Below are 17,363 nucleotides of genomic sequence, written 5' to 3' on the forward strand. Positions count from 1 at the left end.
ACGATGTAAAAATATGAAACACCGTCAGTAGTAGGTGCGAATATTTTGGCCCTGCAGCTTTCAAAATTATTTTTACAACAAAATCACCGTTACAAGGGAGAGAAGGATATCGCGAGTTTTCTTCTTATCGGAAAAAGTTTCCACAGCCTAGAAATTTCTCTAGAGAAATCGTGGTTTCCGCTTCAAACCATAATTAAATTTCGTTCCTGCTTATTTTTTGTATTTAATTACTGTCTTGTGACTGTGGTTGAAAGCTGATAAATACGGGAAACTATGATTTCTCAGGAAATGGACAATCGATATGTATTTTTAATGACAATTTAAAAAGTGTGTGGCACCTTTTGCACGTATTGTTTTGTTTTTGATGAGAAAAATAGCTTTATTTCAACCACGTAACTCGTACAAGTTGCAGAAGTAAAAAGATTGTTTCGCAGTGGCCTCGTATTCTTGCAATGCAATGCGATTTTTCAATCCTTGAGCGTAGAAATATAAAAACTGGCTAATTTCTAGGATTTCTTATTCAAAGAAAGGTGTTTTTTTTTTTTTTTAGAACAAGGAAATTGTTACAGCAGTTTTTTTTAATTTTATTGTTTTGTTAAATTTACCAAAGATTTTTGCAAGACGATCTCCGATTCTCAATTGTAGCAACAACTTTTCGTTTGAATTTTATCTTCATCAACATTTGTATAAAATTCTATACATTTTTCATAATTCTATACGTATTCATCCAATGTATATTAAAATTCTGTATTCTCTTCTGTCAGAAACAGAGAACGTCCTTATACCAAATTCAATTTAATTTAGTTCACAATTAACATAAAAATTTCAAAGTCTGTTATCTCATATTGCGGAAGCCAAATTTTTCGAAATTTATTTAGTCGGACTTACACGCGTAACTGTTTCTCTATTAAGACTCGCTTCTCTGTAAATCTCGCGGTTAACGAGAGAGAATTGCAATAAGCGCGTAATAGCAACGAGAAAACTAGCAAGCCAATTACATATTTTAAAATGTATTAAAAAACCTTGCCTATGACGTCAAGCGATATAGACGCTGCTTCAACCGCGTATATTTATTTTTACCGCCAAAACTTAAGACGTCTTAACCTTTCTTTTGTTTCTTGCGTTTCGAGCAAGCTGTTTGCTGATATGTTAATGCATTTTGCGAGCAAAATACTAAAGTCACCCCGCATCTGCGTCACGAGCTGCGATTCATTCTCACAACTTGCTGTCGATAGGTGAACATCCAGGTTTTTTCCTCGAAATAAATACGATCCCCTCTGGTCCGTTGCAGTTTTCGACTTTTTTCCCCCGTATCTCGATCTCGCCTCGGTTTAACTTTTTCGAGGTTAACCGATGTGTAAAAGATAGATTTCAAAGTAACTTTTACCATAATTCGTCTGACGTCGTTGAGACGTCATTTGAGACGTATATTGGGATGTACGGTTCCGCGATAAATAAAAGAATCATTGGACGCCATAACACCTTGGCATTGAATTACTTGATATTGTAATTTTTAATTTCGTTGAATTTTCTTATTAATCTCTGTCACGGAAAAGATATAGAATGAAGTTAGACATGTTAAATTTGAATAACCTAACTTCGTTCGAGTTACTTTTCATTAATTATGTTTAACTTAGAGTTACGGTTATTATTGTTGTTGTTATTGTATTAATTCTAACTTTTCACATGGACATCTACATTTCTGGTATCCTTAATTACTGCATTTTAACTTTATCGAATGATCGTATAATTGCTATGACGATAAATAATGCAAGATTTACATCACATGGTAATTACATATCGTGTATCCTAGGAAAAAACTCCATAAATGATACAGCATTTTACTTAAGCTTATCGTTCAATATAATTTACTAATGAATTACTGCGTAATTTACCCCCAAGATCTTAATTCATTCTCCGAAAATTGTGAAACTCCTATATATACTATGTATACGTGTGTGTACGTTGTATTTGTTTTGTATAGGTGTACTTGTAGATTTACGATGCAACGATATAATTATTGGTTTTCATTGAAAATGGAATATTTTGAATAATTAAAAAATTAAATACAGTCGAGTTAATCAAATAATTAGTGTTACGAAGAATTAACGGAAACATTAATTTTTCTTGGTAATTTAATTCGTTATGTCTTTTATTTTTATCACGCCTTTGTTCGTATTCCTTGTATTTATACAAAATTTCTTTCTCGTAATGACGTGTCTAACCATCGACCACGAACAATAAAAGTTCGCGCTCCTTAGTTCCAGACAAAGGAATCGTAAAAAGCGCAGCGCTTTTTGCTATTAATTCTCATTTTCAAACGCGTAACAGGATATCTATGAATCACCGCGTGTCGAATTACCGAGTGTCAGAGATTAAGAGAAACTTAACACGAGATCCGAACACCGAATGATAAATGCCATACATGAAGATTACGCATAATATATCTTAGCGCGTCGTAGATAATTTGTGGTGTTTCGAAAAAGATTTATAAACTATCGCGCGAGTAAATAAAGAGTTCTATCGACCTAACAGATATTTATGTTAATTATCGGTATCTCGTCCACCTGACCGATTTCGATAATTTTTGAATACGTTGTAGAAATTAACATTTTAGACAACTTTTTCTCATACGTGTAACCGACGCATCGACCTTGGTTTCCGAGATATTCGCAAAAAAACTGCCGGTACCGCTACAGCGAATTCTACATATATATACATATGTGTATATATATATATGTATCTAACAAATAATCTATGGCAGGTGTTCGAATACACGCGTGAGTCACTGTAGATATTCGGTGGAGTTTCCAAAACATAAGCAAGGTTTGCATTTACTGCAAAAGCAGAAATCAAGCTCGAGTTTGAACGATGGGTTTCTTTATTAAACTTGTTGATCTATGCGGGTAACAGTCTGTTTAACTTCTCTCATAAACGTCTGGTAGATTAATCAAACATTTTAAAATGATCGAAGTCACAGTGTATTTCGAACGAAAATAACTGCATCTTGACTGCTGATAGCTGAACGAGAGGAACGGCTGGAACAATGAATAAGAAGTGGAATTGAATGAACTGGCGAAATAGGGCAATTTTTCTTGAAATTATGGCGCGTAATCTCTCAATATACATACATATTGCGGCACAGTGTTACCATCAGAGTATATTTAGACTTAACGGATTTTCCCGTATGCGCATTCTGTGAAAATATCCATGCAATCTAGCACGGGTAGACCGTACCTTGTGCTAGATTATTCCTATGTTTCAAATATGTATAATGATAAATATATATTATTACATTTATAATAATAAAGAATTTACAGGTTAATTTTCAAAAATCAAAGATCGAAACAAAACCTTTTATTACCTAGGTTCCATCTTCTTAATTATGTTCATAACAATGCGAATTTGCATAAATATCCGCTGTTTATTAATAACGTAGTATAACGAAACTTTACGAAACTCGTTTCTAAAATCATTGATAAATTTCGTTTCTTTCTTATCGTTTCAGAATTGCGTCACATTTATTATACATGAATGGTTGGAGATTCGCCAGACATCGTCGGAGAAGGATCGATTTCAGATCTAGGAGATCTAGAAGGATGGTGGAATAATCATGCGATAGTGGTCTGGAGTTTCGCCCTTTTTGGCTGTTTCTTACTCAATGTCATACTTCTACTGGCATTCCTCGTACGTCCGTCGCTACGGACCATTTCCAACAGGTTATTCTTCGTTTTATTATCGTACTAATATGACAGAACCGTGTTATATCGTAATAGCATATCATATTATTAGACTGCAGATAATCATGCAAAAAGAAAAATACATATTTCTTAATTACACCATATCACGTCAAGATCCATATAAAAACAGAATTGGATGTATTGCAATATTATTAGGTGACAAGGAACACATTGTTTCTGTTTCCAGGTTTGTCATGAACCTAACCGTGTCAAACCTGTTGGTCTGTGCCATCATGAACCCCCTACTAATAATGGACGCTGTTTCAACGTCTTCCAACTCCTCCATACTCGACTCTGCACCTGTACCGAATATTTGTTCAATGTCAGAGGGAGCAATGGCGGTAGTAACAACATCTTCGGTCTTCTCAGTCCTGTTAATCGCTGTGGATCAATACTTCGCCGTGATGGATCCTCTACGTTACCGTGCTCGTGTGGACAAACTGAAATGCGGCATTCTAATCCTCTCCACCTGGATGATCTCCATAGTTTTCGGCTTTCTCGCTTTCTTCAACTCAAATCCTCAAAGTCTTTGGCTTTTCTGCATCTCCAAAGAACAAAATTCCGTAAATTTCTCCACAGAATCGACTCTCACAGTATTGGAGAACAAAACCAATAACAACGAGCTCAATACCAGTGCAATTCCTGAGATAGTGGAAACTGTTAGTCTCAGTGACGACATAGATCTCATAGAGAATACTACTGTGATCTTTGATACGCTTATAGACGATACAATCACTTATGGCTTTATTTATGCCATTGTTTATACCATATTTGCTTATTTCATACCATTCATTGCCGTCTGCTGGATCTATGTCACTATTTACGTGGCTGCACATAGAAATTCGGAAAGAGCTAGAAGAAGTGGCTCTAGGCCTATATTATCTTCAGCGAGCTTTAGCGAAGAGCAGAATGGCCCTTTGAGGAACCAACGTCTTCAGGCGGATACTGTGGAGGATATTAGAAAGTTACCTAAGATATCGAGTTTGTCTTCGATTGACGAGACCAGCGAGACTATGCAACCCACTGGTCAGTTGTCTAGAAGGCGATCCTTTGCTTCCTCTATAGATATGGATGCATCTTCTCCACCCGAAGAAGCGGAGGATAAAAAGCCTTCTAGAATTGTTTTTACGGTTGGTCCACAGAGAGTCGAAGTCTCTCAATCTACAAATGAAGAAAACTATATTAATGATAATTTAAGCAATTGTAATTCGGCAATGGAGAAAGATGCCAGGGAGAGTAAGTGTCAGGATTTGCAGAAGCAAGATTTGCAAACTTCGGGATACGAAGAGACGAAAGAATCGTCTAGAGATCTAAAAGAGCACAAACAGGTGAATAATTGGATCTCAAAAAGTTTTATCGACGAGAGCAGCGATTCTGAGGAAGAAACTCACTTTGAATGCTTCGAGAAAAAATTCTCACCTCTCTGTAACTATTCTTCGAATTTATTCCAAGAATCACTGCGAGTCTCTGAAATTATCAAAGAAGAAAATAACGAAAGCAAACAGAACGATATTAACAACGATCGAAAAGAAGAACATTTGGTGCAAGTAGAAGTCGAGTTGAAGAACCAAATATTGAGTCAAGGAGACTCTGAATTATCAGTGAATTTTTCAGAAACGAGGCCCAACCGTAGGTTATCGTCATCCTTGAATAAAGACGCTTCTCTATCTCATACATATGAAAACAGTAACAAGACTGAAAAGACTAACGGTAGCAGCGTTACAGAATCGTCCTCGTGTTTGCTAACACCAATAGTGACAATAACCCCAGCGCCAAGCAAGAACGACAACCTGCATCGTGTTTCGAGCGTGAGGAGCACCTCGAGTTACATACACTCACTAAAGGACAGGATAAGCAATGGTTCTATATTTAGGCACAGAGAGGAGACGAGGGCGGCGCGAATAAGTGCTCTGGTGATCGTGATGGGTCTGATCTGCTGGTCGCCGTACGTGATATTACTGGTAATGAAGAATCTACCTCGATCCACTGACCAACATTTGCCCCATAAATACGACGTGTTGGCCTCCAGCCTCTTGATCTTGGCCGCGTATATCAGCCCACTGTTGTTCGGCTATAGATCAAAAAGAGTGAAACGCGAGTTAAGAAGGTTCTTCTGCTTCAGGAGAGAATTATCTTATAAGAACAATAGAAGCTTAATGGCTAAAAAGGTGTTGAGGAGGAGACACAGTAGTAATCTCAGTCACTTTGAGATGGATCATAAGTATAATATATTCAGTTGCATGTATGGGAAGAATCGATGGCCCAAGGAGAAGGTTCAGTTTGTCCAAGTACCAGACACGGCGCTAGCTGTGGAAACTTGCAGGAGTAGCTTCTCTAGCGGAGCCAGTACTCAGATCTCCAGCACCTCGACGGAGGAATGTTGAGATCCGTGATGTTCCTGACTTAATCATGTTCATAGGCTTCTTTTTATATTGGAGATGGTTTTCGTGGAGTACTTAATGCGCAGTTAATTGTGTGCAGGTGTTTCGGTTGGTTTTAGATGAGATGTTGATAGGTTTTGAGTGAACAAGTAGAATCGGTTATATCGAGTGATTTGAAGAAACAGTCGAGTGATTTAGAGAAATAGAGCCACTAATATTTTAATAATAATAATAGGTTGGAAAAGAAAGAAATCTTTAACTACAGATTGTTCATCTCTGGAAAAAGCTTGAGTTTTTATCTAGTTTCTACAATTTGATAGAGAACTTTAAAAACATTACCAGTTGAATATTTTCAATACTTAAAAATATATATGTCATTAAAAACACTAACTATATTAAATTTTAATAGTATAGAGATTAAGTTCTCAAGTAAGAGTCTGTAATTAAGGATTGCTCTTGAAGGAAATTGAGACGTATAGAGATTTTATTTCAAGACGGATATCTGTTTAGTTTTTTTTTTTTTAAATAAACAATGTTCTGTCTATCTATATCCAATTTTAATACTTTGAAAGAAACTCTCTTCATAGAAAGAAATCATACTCACATTGAAAAATGATTGATTTAATAGAACATTGGTGCTAATGATAGAACAGTGATTGTTGATATACTGTGCAGAAATAACTTCAATTTTTAAACAAGATATAAACTGCAGTCATTACAACCATTTGACTCAAAACTATAAAAATATATTATCTAAAACTATAAAAATTATAAAAATATATATTCGACACTCTTTGTTGTAAATGAAGTTTGAACTTGAAGTTGAAGTTAAAGTCTACAATTTATTACAAGAAAGAAAGAAAAACTGCATTCATACTTTGATCATCAGAGAATATTTTTCCAAAAAAAAGGTCGTAAAATAAATGTTATTTTACTTATAATAACAAATATCTTCTTAGTTGTATTTAACTCTTCAGAAAAATTTTTTTTTAGAGAATATTTTCCTTCGATGAAAAGTAAAATTAAATGTAAAATGTAATTTAAATTCAGATCTATGCAAATGGCCAAATAATAGAGAAATGTTTTTAACATTGTGTCTACTTACCAAATCTTTACAATAGTAAAATATGCTTGTAATTTCCCTATGTGTTAACTATAAATAACTGTAAATTATTTCTGTACATAAATCATGAAAGTTTAGTAAAATAATTATAAGTTATTTTGTAAGACAATCATAAATGAAAACAAAAGAAGTGTATTATTCTATTGAGAAAGGGAAATTAAATTATACAGTCTTTCTATAGATGTAATCAATATCAATAAACATTTCTTTTGAAATTAGAAAATAACTGGTGACAGGAATATTAGGATGGAGTATCTATAAATGAATACAGATCATGCACAATTAGTATTTAGAAGAATCAACGTGAAAATTCAGCAAATGAAACCAACGAGTATACATAAGTACACATTAAAACAATTAAGCGTGAAAATGATATACAGTCAGTTACAAAATTCTTGGTATGCTCTATAAAAAGACTAGTTTTTATTAAAATAAAACATCTTCGTCACATTCTTATTTATGAATATGATTTACATGATTTATATTCACATTTACATTTTATAGTTCTATATATTCTCATATATGGAATAAAAATACTTCGTTAAATTAATAAAAACAAAATATATTTAATATATCTTAATAATATATTAGATTTAAAAATGATACTATATTAAATATACATCTTTGTTAGTAGGGCGTGTGAGAACTTTTGTGACTGATTGTACTTTTCTAAAAGTGAAATGTTCGGGTAAATCGAACGTAATAATTTAATTCGGTGGAAAACAAACTGAAGAACCATTCTGCAGTATAACAAACAACTAATTCCTAATTCCTGTAACGAGCCTATAAATAATAATAAGCTAGTTATAAGATAAAAAGCGCGAATTAGTCAGTATACACAGAATCATACTTGTCAGTCATATATGATTCCTTTAATACACAGAGATGAATATGTGTAAGACATAACATTATGTTTGTTCCACTAATTATTCGTACTACTTTTTCAATGAGATGTCAATAGTATTATCTAGGTATGTATATACGTATACATACATATATGTAAGGTATTTAATGTTTATGTAACATTGGATTATGTTATTTATAGGAGTAAATTAATAATACTGTCAACGAGGCTGTACAGAAGATATATAGATCCTCATATTTGTTCAAGCGATGATATCCACATTTTGCGTCATGATATCTGTAAAATATCAGGAGTTATATGCGTTGTTCTGTTCACAATCATAATTATACATATGTATATATATATATATATATATATCATATATATATCATATGTACAATCTACATATATAGCAGAGATCATAGCTATTAACTAAATAACACAATAACTAATTGAAACTTATCACATACTATTAATGATACCTAAAATAGTATTGCAAAGATCTATATTTTTATTCATTGAATTTATTAACCTGAATCGGTTAACTAATGAAATTAAAATTTAAATCATTCAGGAATGAAGAAATTGTTGAAATTGAATGTTTTAATTACTATATAGAAATCCGCAGATACATAGAAAGTTCTTGGCCAATCATATTCTTACACAAATTCATATTTTTATGGTGGAATTTAAATATGGGCATTTATTGCATTCACTAAATATTATTATAGGTACTTTATCTTGTATGTTTTCTGTATATTGTTTTATAATATATTATATAATATATTATAACATATTATGTTTATTCTATACATTTCTAAATTTTCCAATTTTCTCTCTTTAAATCTCATTGCCAATACAATACTTGTGGTCTCTACTATATCTCATAGCACAGATCATATGATTGAATCGTTTCACAGACATACAATAACGAAGTTGTCAGGTGAAGTGTTATACACAAGACACTTTTTACATCTCTTGTGTATCCAATGACACTTCGCATAAAACGTTCACTGTAACATGTTTTGTTATTACAGAACTATTCAGTGATGTACAATATGCAACACTTAAATAAATTATATATGTGTTTATTACCGATATAAACGAAGATCACATAGGAAAAATATGACAAATTCATTTTTGTTGATATCGTGATTTTTAAATTATGTCCATGATTCATACTTTCGCAAATTCGATTTAGAAAATGGAATCTAGATAGACATTAGTTTTGACTTTTAAGTACTATTATTATACTATATTTTGAATATTTTATTTCTCTGTATTTTGCACTTTCAAATTTCCTATAAATGCATAATTTGTATGTCACTTATAGAGTAACTAAAAATACTTTTGCAGTCGAACTTCAGGAACTCGAATTTCAAGGGAAAAGCTAAAATCTTTGACCTATGGAGACTATGTCGAATTTTATTTTTCGCGAAATTTAAGAGAAATTTAACGAGCGAAATATTTTTCGAATTGTAGAGGCTCGAAGAAAAAGGAATTCATCTTTCAAAGATGGACTATCTATTTGGAATTTAGAAAAGTGAATAGCAGTTTAACTTATATAGGTTGTATTTGTGGGACTTGCGCAGGTGGAGCGAGGGTCAGGAGAGCATGGTGAATGCAGGTTGATTAGGTTACGGTATTTCATTATAAGATGTAGATACTTTGAGGTGTAATCAAATTTTTATTTATAGATCCCATTTTTATCTATTTTATGAAGGTTTTTAAGTTAAGGAAGTTCGAGGTATCGAAGTTTGACTATATAAACAGTTCTAGGTATATAATATGCGTAGAGTGCAGACTTCTATGCAAATCATATTTTTATGAATTCAACCGAAAGAATGGAAATTAAATAGAAAATTGTTCTATCCACTAAATATCATGATTAGCGCTTTACTTTGGATGTATTATATATTTCTGCATATTTTGTCTATTTTGTATCGTATTATTTTCATATAAATGCATAAATATCCACAAGCTAAATATGGATTTGTTTGGTAACATGCGTTTGGTTATCTGCATATTGAATTCAAAATGAAAGCGTGACTTACTATGTTTTTCCCTTGTGGTTTTCAAATTTCGAGGTATTTTCGCCAGTGAACGTGTACATATGTAAATATGTAATATACACACCTTCAACACACGCACAATAATATTTCATGACAAGTTTTTTGAGCCTTGAAGTAATCGAGGATAGTTTCTCTGAACTATTTTGTACATTACAAATAAAGGATAATTTTTTATTTATATTAAATAATCTGTACATAAAAGAAATGATTTGATGATGAATCTTGGTATAAGTATATTTGTTGTGTATCGTGTGTTACACAGTTGGTGCGACGTGTGTGTTTTCGAAATATGTATTTTTATATATCTGTCGAGACGCGTAAATACATGTATGTATATTCAATAGGCTGTTTTTAAAATACAGTGAAAAATAAAAATTATTCTTCTGGCTTATCATTTTTATCAAGTATAAAATGTAGAAGTACTTACATCTCCCCACTGAATAAGGTAGAGTTATTTCAGTCAAACTAAGCAATTTGTCATTCATTAAATTTGATTATAAGCAATTTTTTGCGAATTTGCAATAATAAAAGTATTCATATTCTTGTAATTGTTGAATTAAACAATTTATTCAAATTTCCATTCATATTATAATGGATCGTTATGTTTCAACTAATCAATCAAAAGTTGTTGACATTCTTAGTTATAATCATCTTAAGTAGTATAGTAGCGTGTGTATATTAATATTATTTCCAGAAGTTGCTTTGTCGTGGACAAATAACGTTTCTGTTGACTTCACCGTTGACCTTATCATACTCACCGTAATTAAGGTGCTAGACAGAACATTATTTTATTATAGTATTTACAGGATCTAGGAAATTAACTAGAAATTTATTAAAAAGACATAGAATTCAAAATTTTCTAACATCAATGAAAAATTGAATCTTTTAATCAAGAGGACATTTTAATTTCGATTATTGAAGATTTTATATAATTTAATCTGTCGAGATCTAATTTCGATTTAATTATTAAATTTGATCAGGAATTAATTATCCTATTGTCATACTTTTCGCGGCGAAAGAAGAAACAAAACGTCATACGTATTTGAATAGCTGTCATGAAAGTCGAAGTTCGACACATTGCTAGTAAAGCCACGTTTCGCGAAATACACATTATGTTATATATTAATTAATCGATTTATTTTGATACGTAGTATATAAAAATATTAAAATTACCCTACAAAGACAATTTTATTGCAAGAATAAACAATGACAAATTTTTAACACTTAAAAATGTTATTAGTTAAAATAAATAATTTTATTAATTATTCCCAGAGCTTGTCTATTCATTTGTTTATCGATGCCTCATTTGACCTTTCGGATCTTGAGGAGCTTTGGTTTTTACATCCTTATATCTATTCTTCTCTACACCATGTAGTGCAAATACACCGTACATATACGAGTTATTGTGAGCAGTAAGGGCGAAGTGAATAAAAGTATGTTTTCCATAAAGGTGAACCTCGATAAATACAACTCAACGATATTTCTCGAGAAACGAAGATGATTTTCAATTCTTTAAATGGAAGGACGATTGGATGGAACAGGGTGGGACAGTAGGGTAAAGTAGGGACCGCGGATTTCGGTCTAAATTATCCGCAACGTTTTATATAAACTTGAGAATCTTAAATTAAAATACTTTGCTTTTCTACTTGTTACGCTATTTCCTTTCTTCTTCTATATTTTCTCGATAATAACGATTAGAAATCGATTAATGCATTAAACGATATATCGTTGCTTAAAATGAGATCGATATTATCTGCATTAAAAGATCGAATTACAATATGGAGATTTTCGCAATGAAATATTTCGGTAATAACAGATTTTCGCGGAATAACTTTGGTATTTTTGTAATCTACGCGTTAAAACGAATCGATCGATGTAGACGACATTACATTTCGTGAAACGTGGCTTCTTACATGAATACATTTAAAATAGTTTTGTATTTCAATCCCGATATTATGTATTTACAACCAATCTTTGATGTTTACGAAGTTATGATCTTCTATAACCTAGAATTTTCGAATCGATGTGGTGGTGGTGGATATAATCGAGGAAGTTCTAAAGTTGGTACTCGTCCTTCGTCGTTAGTGAAGGTATTATTGTCATATCCAAATTCTGGTTTCCTACTAATTTCCGTTTTCGATTCTTCTTTCTTGGCTCCGTCCATCAAGAACATGGTTAGGAAGAACATAATAGAACCTAAATATTAACAATAATATACAATAATAATTTAATAATTCAAGTATTAAATATTAATCAATATTATTAATCAATATTAAATATTAATCAATATTACGCGTTCAGAATATCATTTCGCATAATTCGAAACTTAACCATGAAAATATACGTTGTACATGTGCATGTACAATACAAATCGTAATTTGTGATTAAAGAGATTCTATAGTTTAAAATATGGTGAAAATCAGAGTAATAAAATTGTATTGGAAACTCTGTTTTTTAAACATTGGTATTTGTACGTAAGTAATTAAAAATGCCAATAAATTCCAATATTCACAATGTATTTTCAAATTTAATTTTCTCAAAAAATGGGACATTAAAGAGAAAACATTTATTCTACTTTTGTTATTTATATTCATACGTAGAATATATTTTCGCCAACTGCATACTCCTATCCTGTTAAAAACGAGATCTCTAAAGGAATTTTGTTACTTTTGACTTTCGTTTTATCTTGTACCATAGAGTCTGCCTGATTTCATTGGTATCACGAACTACAACTTACGGTATACAAAATATGTATATAAATGAATAAATTGGAAAATACAAATAAGGATAAAAAATGGATTACAAGGTAACTGATTATAAATGAATAAAATGATACATATAAATCGATACTTAAATATTAATGTGAAATACTTACTAATACCATAGAAACCGGCATAATAAATATAAAGAGATTCTCGAAATCCGATGGCCATTCTGGTTGGTTCGACCAGTATTGGTAAATTTCCACCGATATTGTTCATCACGAACAAAAAGGCACCAATAGTAGTTGACCTGAGGTGAAGAGGAACTATTTCTACGACCACTGCGAACACGATTCCAAACCACATTTCGGCTGCAATCAAAGTAAGGTACGCGTTAACTCGATAATATATTTGCTTAGTTTGAATTTTAACATTAAAATTACCTTTTTTACAAAGCAGTTTATTGAGAGTTCAGAAAATACAGATTTTAATAATAAACACGAATAGAACAGAATAAACATGAATTTTTGTAATGGTATGTTAGGCAAAGGTACCGATACGCGGCGGTACGATGTAGCCATGCTGTATTATGTGTCGGCGCTTTACATTTTTTGTTGTATGATGCGGTTTTTCGGTTTAAGCCTCTGTGGAGCGGAGCTTTTTTTTTATTTTTTTTTTTGTCCTGAAAAACTTGGTCGCAAAACAGGACGCTTCGGTAGTTTGCTTTTTGGATGCTGTGTAACTTTGGGGAGGGGTGGGATGAGAAGGGGGGATGTCAAATAGGATTATTTACAAATATTTACAAATATTTACAATATTTATATTTTACACCTGTGTTATGCCAGAATTGAGTTCTGTCGGTTTAATGTTCTCTTTTATTTTGTTATGGGTTCTGTATCCACCAGTATTTTTTTGTGTTTTTTCTGTGTTTGTCTTTGGTGTCTTTCCGGGGGAGGGCCATGTTGTATCTCCATCTGGAGTCTGCCGTCTGTCCGTTTATGTTTTCTTCGTAAAGTATGGTTTTCATCCCTATTTTTCTACGTTAAAACTACCAGAGTAGTCAAAATGACCAATTTGTAATTGTTTAGAGAGATATAGATTTATGACAGTGCGTTTCACGGATAAGAAAGATATCATTTTTCATCGATAAATATTTATATATTCTCTTCTATTTTTTATTTTATTATTTCCCAGAATATCGTTCATAGATAAAAGAGAATTTTATACATTTACATTGGCATATGCCACATGACAGTGCACTTTTACGGATTCGACTTTTTGCGAAACGTTATACTTACTGTTACTGCCGTTCGGTCTTAGTTTCCGAGATATTTGTGAAAAACTATAGTTACTACTACACGGAATCCTACGTAGAATCGAGCGGCTCATTTAATCCAATCGCTGGCAACTAACACAGACGCATACGCTGCCGCAAACTCTCAATTCTACGTACGATTCGTTGTAGTAGTAACTACAGTTTTTCGCAAATATCTCGGAAACTAAGACCCGACCACCGCTAACATGTATAGGAAAAAGTTTGAGGAGAAGACCGAGTTCTATCTGTGCATTTGACAAAATTAATGACGCAGAATTATGTCCAGCATGGAAATCGTTTAACTTTCGCTGGAAACATTTTCCCATATCATGAATTATTTTGCTAATGTTCTCAGGGATCGATGTAAATGGAACACCCGGTATTAACGTACATTACCAATATACAAAAGTATATTTAAACGTAGAACGTTTAGTAAATACGGTAAATATAAAGAAAAATATAAATAGAAAGAAAATTCTTTCGAATGCCATCCTTGATCGAGATCATTGGACGAGATAGTAGTATAAAAGCTCGAGGTATAAAAGCTCTTATACAGGGTGTCCCGCGTAATCTGGCCAACCGATCAGAGATTGATTCTACGCGCGAAGATAAGCCAAAAATTTTGATAAATAGAATAAATTTTGATTTTATAAATCATAATTTTGATAAATAGAATAAAATTTTGTCCAAGGCTTTTCATCTAATCGTCAACTAAGTATGAGAGAACAACGAGTGGCAGATTATTCTGTATATGCGAAAATAGGTTCAAAATGTGGAACAGAATCTTTCCACTTAAGGCTTCATTTTCAACGAAGTAGAGTCTCAACCTTTGGTCACGTTATGCGGCCTATGTACATATACGTAATCTTCGCTACTATCGGATGCTCTGTTCGGGGTTTCTGACGAAATTACTTATCCTAGCTTATCCCAACCTGAGCTTACTTTTTGCCAATTGTTGTACTAATTGCCGAACAATGCGTCTGATAACAGCGAAGATCTATTTACAGGTATATAGGGACTTGCGCGCCTGTATCTTTGGGAAGCACAGCAAATCTAAAGTATACTTTACAAAAAGCATATTTAAATTTAGCTTATCCCAACCTGAGCTTACTTTTTACCATATTGTTATACTAATTGCCGAACAATGCGTCTGATAACAGCGAAGATCTATTTACAGGTATATAGGGACTTGTGCACCTGTACCTTCCGGAAGCACAGCAAATCTAAAGTATACTTTACAAAAAGCATATTTAAATTTAGCTTATCCCAACCTGAGCTTACTTTTTGCCAATTGTTATACCAATTGCCGAACAATGCGTCTGATAACAGCGAAGATCTATTTACAGATATATAGGGATTTGTGCACCTGTATCTTTGGGAAGCACAGCAAATCTAAAGTATACTTCACAAAAAGCATATTTAAATTTAGCTTATCCCAACCTGAGCTTACTTTTTACCATATTGTTATACTAATTGCCGAACAATGCGTCTGATAACAGCGAAGATCTATTTACAGGTATATAGGGACTTGTGCACCTGTACCTTTGGGAAGCACAGCAAATCTAAAGTATACTTTACAAAAAGCATATTTAAATTTACTTACCAAAGAAGTACGAAATGCCAAGGGTGATCATAGCCCATAAAGGATTGAAGTATACCGAGCCAAATGCAAACGGTGTAGCAATTATTTGGCTGATGGCCAAAACAGCAACTCGCGATCTAATACCCATTTTCGCAACAAATTTATCGCTAATTACTCCACCGACCACAACACCGATGCTACCGATCACTATAGTCACCGCGAACAGCCACCAGCCTAAATCGTAGTCGGGGAAGTAATCTCTGTAATAGAGGTCGCAATTGTAAGCGAAGCACATTCCACCTGAAAGCAAGAGAATTGTTTTTAAATAATTACAAATATGTTTCAAACGTATAGATATGCGAACCGAATCGTTGTAAATGCGAATTGTAAAAGAGTCGTTTATCTTTTTTTCTTTTTACTAAAAGGCCAGTTTCGCTCTAATTTGGAAAAAGACTTTAGGATCTGAGAAGAATCTGAACCCTTAAATACTTGTATCGTTATATTATCGTATACGTTAGATTACTAAAATTCAGGGTATTCCATTTTACTTTCTGTTTTACATTCTCCGTGATAAAGTTTAATAATGAAATTCGATTAAATAAAAAATTCGAAAATCGAGTAATCTAATCTTAAATTGTTGTGTTCGTCATTGATAGTAGTTAAGAGTTAATTTATACGAAGAACAATTTGTAGAAATATTTCGAAGATAATATTTATAGGATTGAAGGAGATCTAATATTTTTCTTTGTATATCTCTTCGTTTAAAAACGAGGGAAATTGAAATCTTGAAAAACTCGACGCCTTTTGTAACACGCAAGAAATATTTTAAACTGCATATTAATTCATACAATGCTCGAACGACTCTAAACACGTAAAGATTTTATTCTGCACGGTTCATCGATATTAAAAAAGAACACGACTAAATAAATGTAGTATAGATATCGTAAATTTAGACACAGAGAATGTAAAATACGAATGATTAAGATTAAAATTAAGATTCACGAATATCATCAATAAGGAATGTAAACAAATATTTCCTTATAGACATATATTAGAAGTATAGACGTTCAAATAAATAATTAATTAAATAAATTTGAACGCAAGTCATATAAAATACCAACAAATTTACTATACACGATCCATCGATACTAAAGGCGAATGTAAATAAATAAATAAATCTCTGAGCATTAGAAATTTTGCTGGAATAAACCAGGCTGGTAGACGCTAATATACCCTTCGAATGCATTTTTCAATCCTTTGCATCAAGGTATTGCCTTTTACCGCAATGTCTGATGCTGGCAGCCAAGCATAATACTATGATCCTCGGTTGTAGGATTACTTTCCAAACTGGCACTTTCTTTCCATCGGTGTTCGTTTCCTCCTCGCCGATTGTTTTTCGTTGTGGTTCGGTAAGAGTAAAAGTAAGAGCAGCCATAATCAGTCCGATTATACCAGCTCCATAGTAGCATGCTCTCCATCCCTAAAGAAGATAAAGATAATTCATCGTCATTGTTAAATCTCGGTAGACTAATCGATGAAATTTATCGAATCAGATTATTTAGATAACAAATATTAACATATTTTGATTATTATGATTTATTATG

At 32.6% G+C, this 17,363-nt stretch overlaps 2 protein-coding genes and 1 long non-coding RNA gene across 4 annotated transcripts in view; 1 reads left to right on the plus strand and 2 right to left on the minus strand.

The window, feature by feature from the left end:
• LOC100744600 (muscarinic acetylcholine receptor gar-3) overlaps positions 1-7,022 on the plus strand; it is a 36,916-nt gene extending 29,894 nt beyond the window's left edge. Inside the window, exons 2-3 of the mRNA XM_012393935.3 lie at positions 3,509-3,719; positions 3,928-7,022. Of these exons, the coding sequence (XP_012249358.1) occupies positions 3,535-3,719; positions 3,928-6,124 (2,382 nt within the window). The 5' untranslated portion in view covers positions 3,509-3,534 and the 3' untranslated portion in view covers positions 6,125-7,022. The remainder of the gene's footprint in view (positions 1-3,508; positions 3,720-3,927) is intronic.
• LOC117152554 lies at positions 2,869-3,514 on the minus strand. Its single transcript, XR_004462943.1, has 3 exons — positions 3,365-3,514; positions 3,132-3,254; positions 2,869-3,038 (listed from the first exon to the last, which is right to left on the minus strand). It is a non-coding gene; the product is annotated as an uncharacterized LOC117152554 (long non-coding RNA).
• Positions 7,023-12,005: 4,983 nt separating the features above from the next.
• The window catches only part of LOC100744719 (D-galactonate transporter), a 28,651-nt gene continuing 23,293 nt past the window's right edge, over positions 12,006-17,363 (minus strand). For both annotated transcript variants that reach the window (XM_024372373.2, XM_003485547.4), the window contains 4 exons: positions 17,041-17,239; positions 15,781-16,059; positions 13,036-13,233; positions 12,006-12,356 (listed from right to left, as the gene is read on the minus strand). In XM_024372373.2, coding sequence (XP_024228141.1) covers positions 12,160-12,356; positions 13,036-13,233; positions 15,781-16,059; positions 17,041-17,239 — 873 coding nt within the window. In that variant the 3' untranslated portion in view covers positions 12,006-12,159. The remainder of the gene's footprint in view (positions 12,357-13,035; positions 13,234-15,780; positions 16,060-17,040; positions 17,240-17,363) is intronic.

The sequence above is a fragment of the Bombus impatiens genome, unplaced genomic scaffold, assembly GCF_000188095.3.
Source record: "Bombus impatiens unplaced genomic scaffold, BIMP_2.2 scf_0064, whole genome shotgun sequence".
Lineage (NCBI taxonomy): Eukaryota > Metazoa > Arthropoda > Insecta > Hymenoptera > Apidae > Bombus > Bombus impatiens.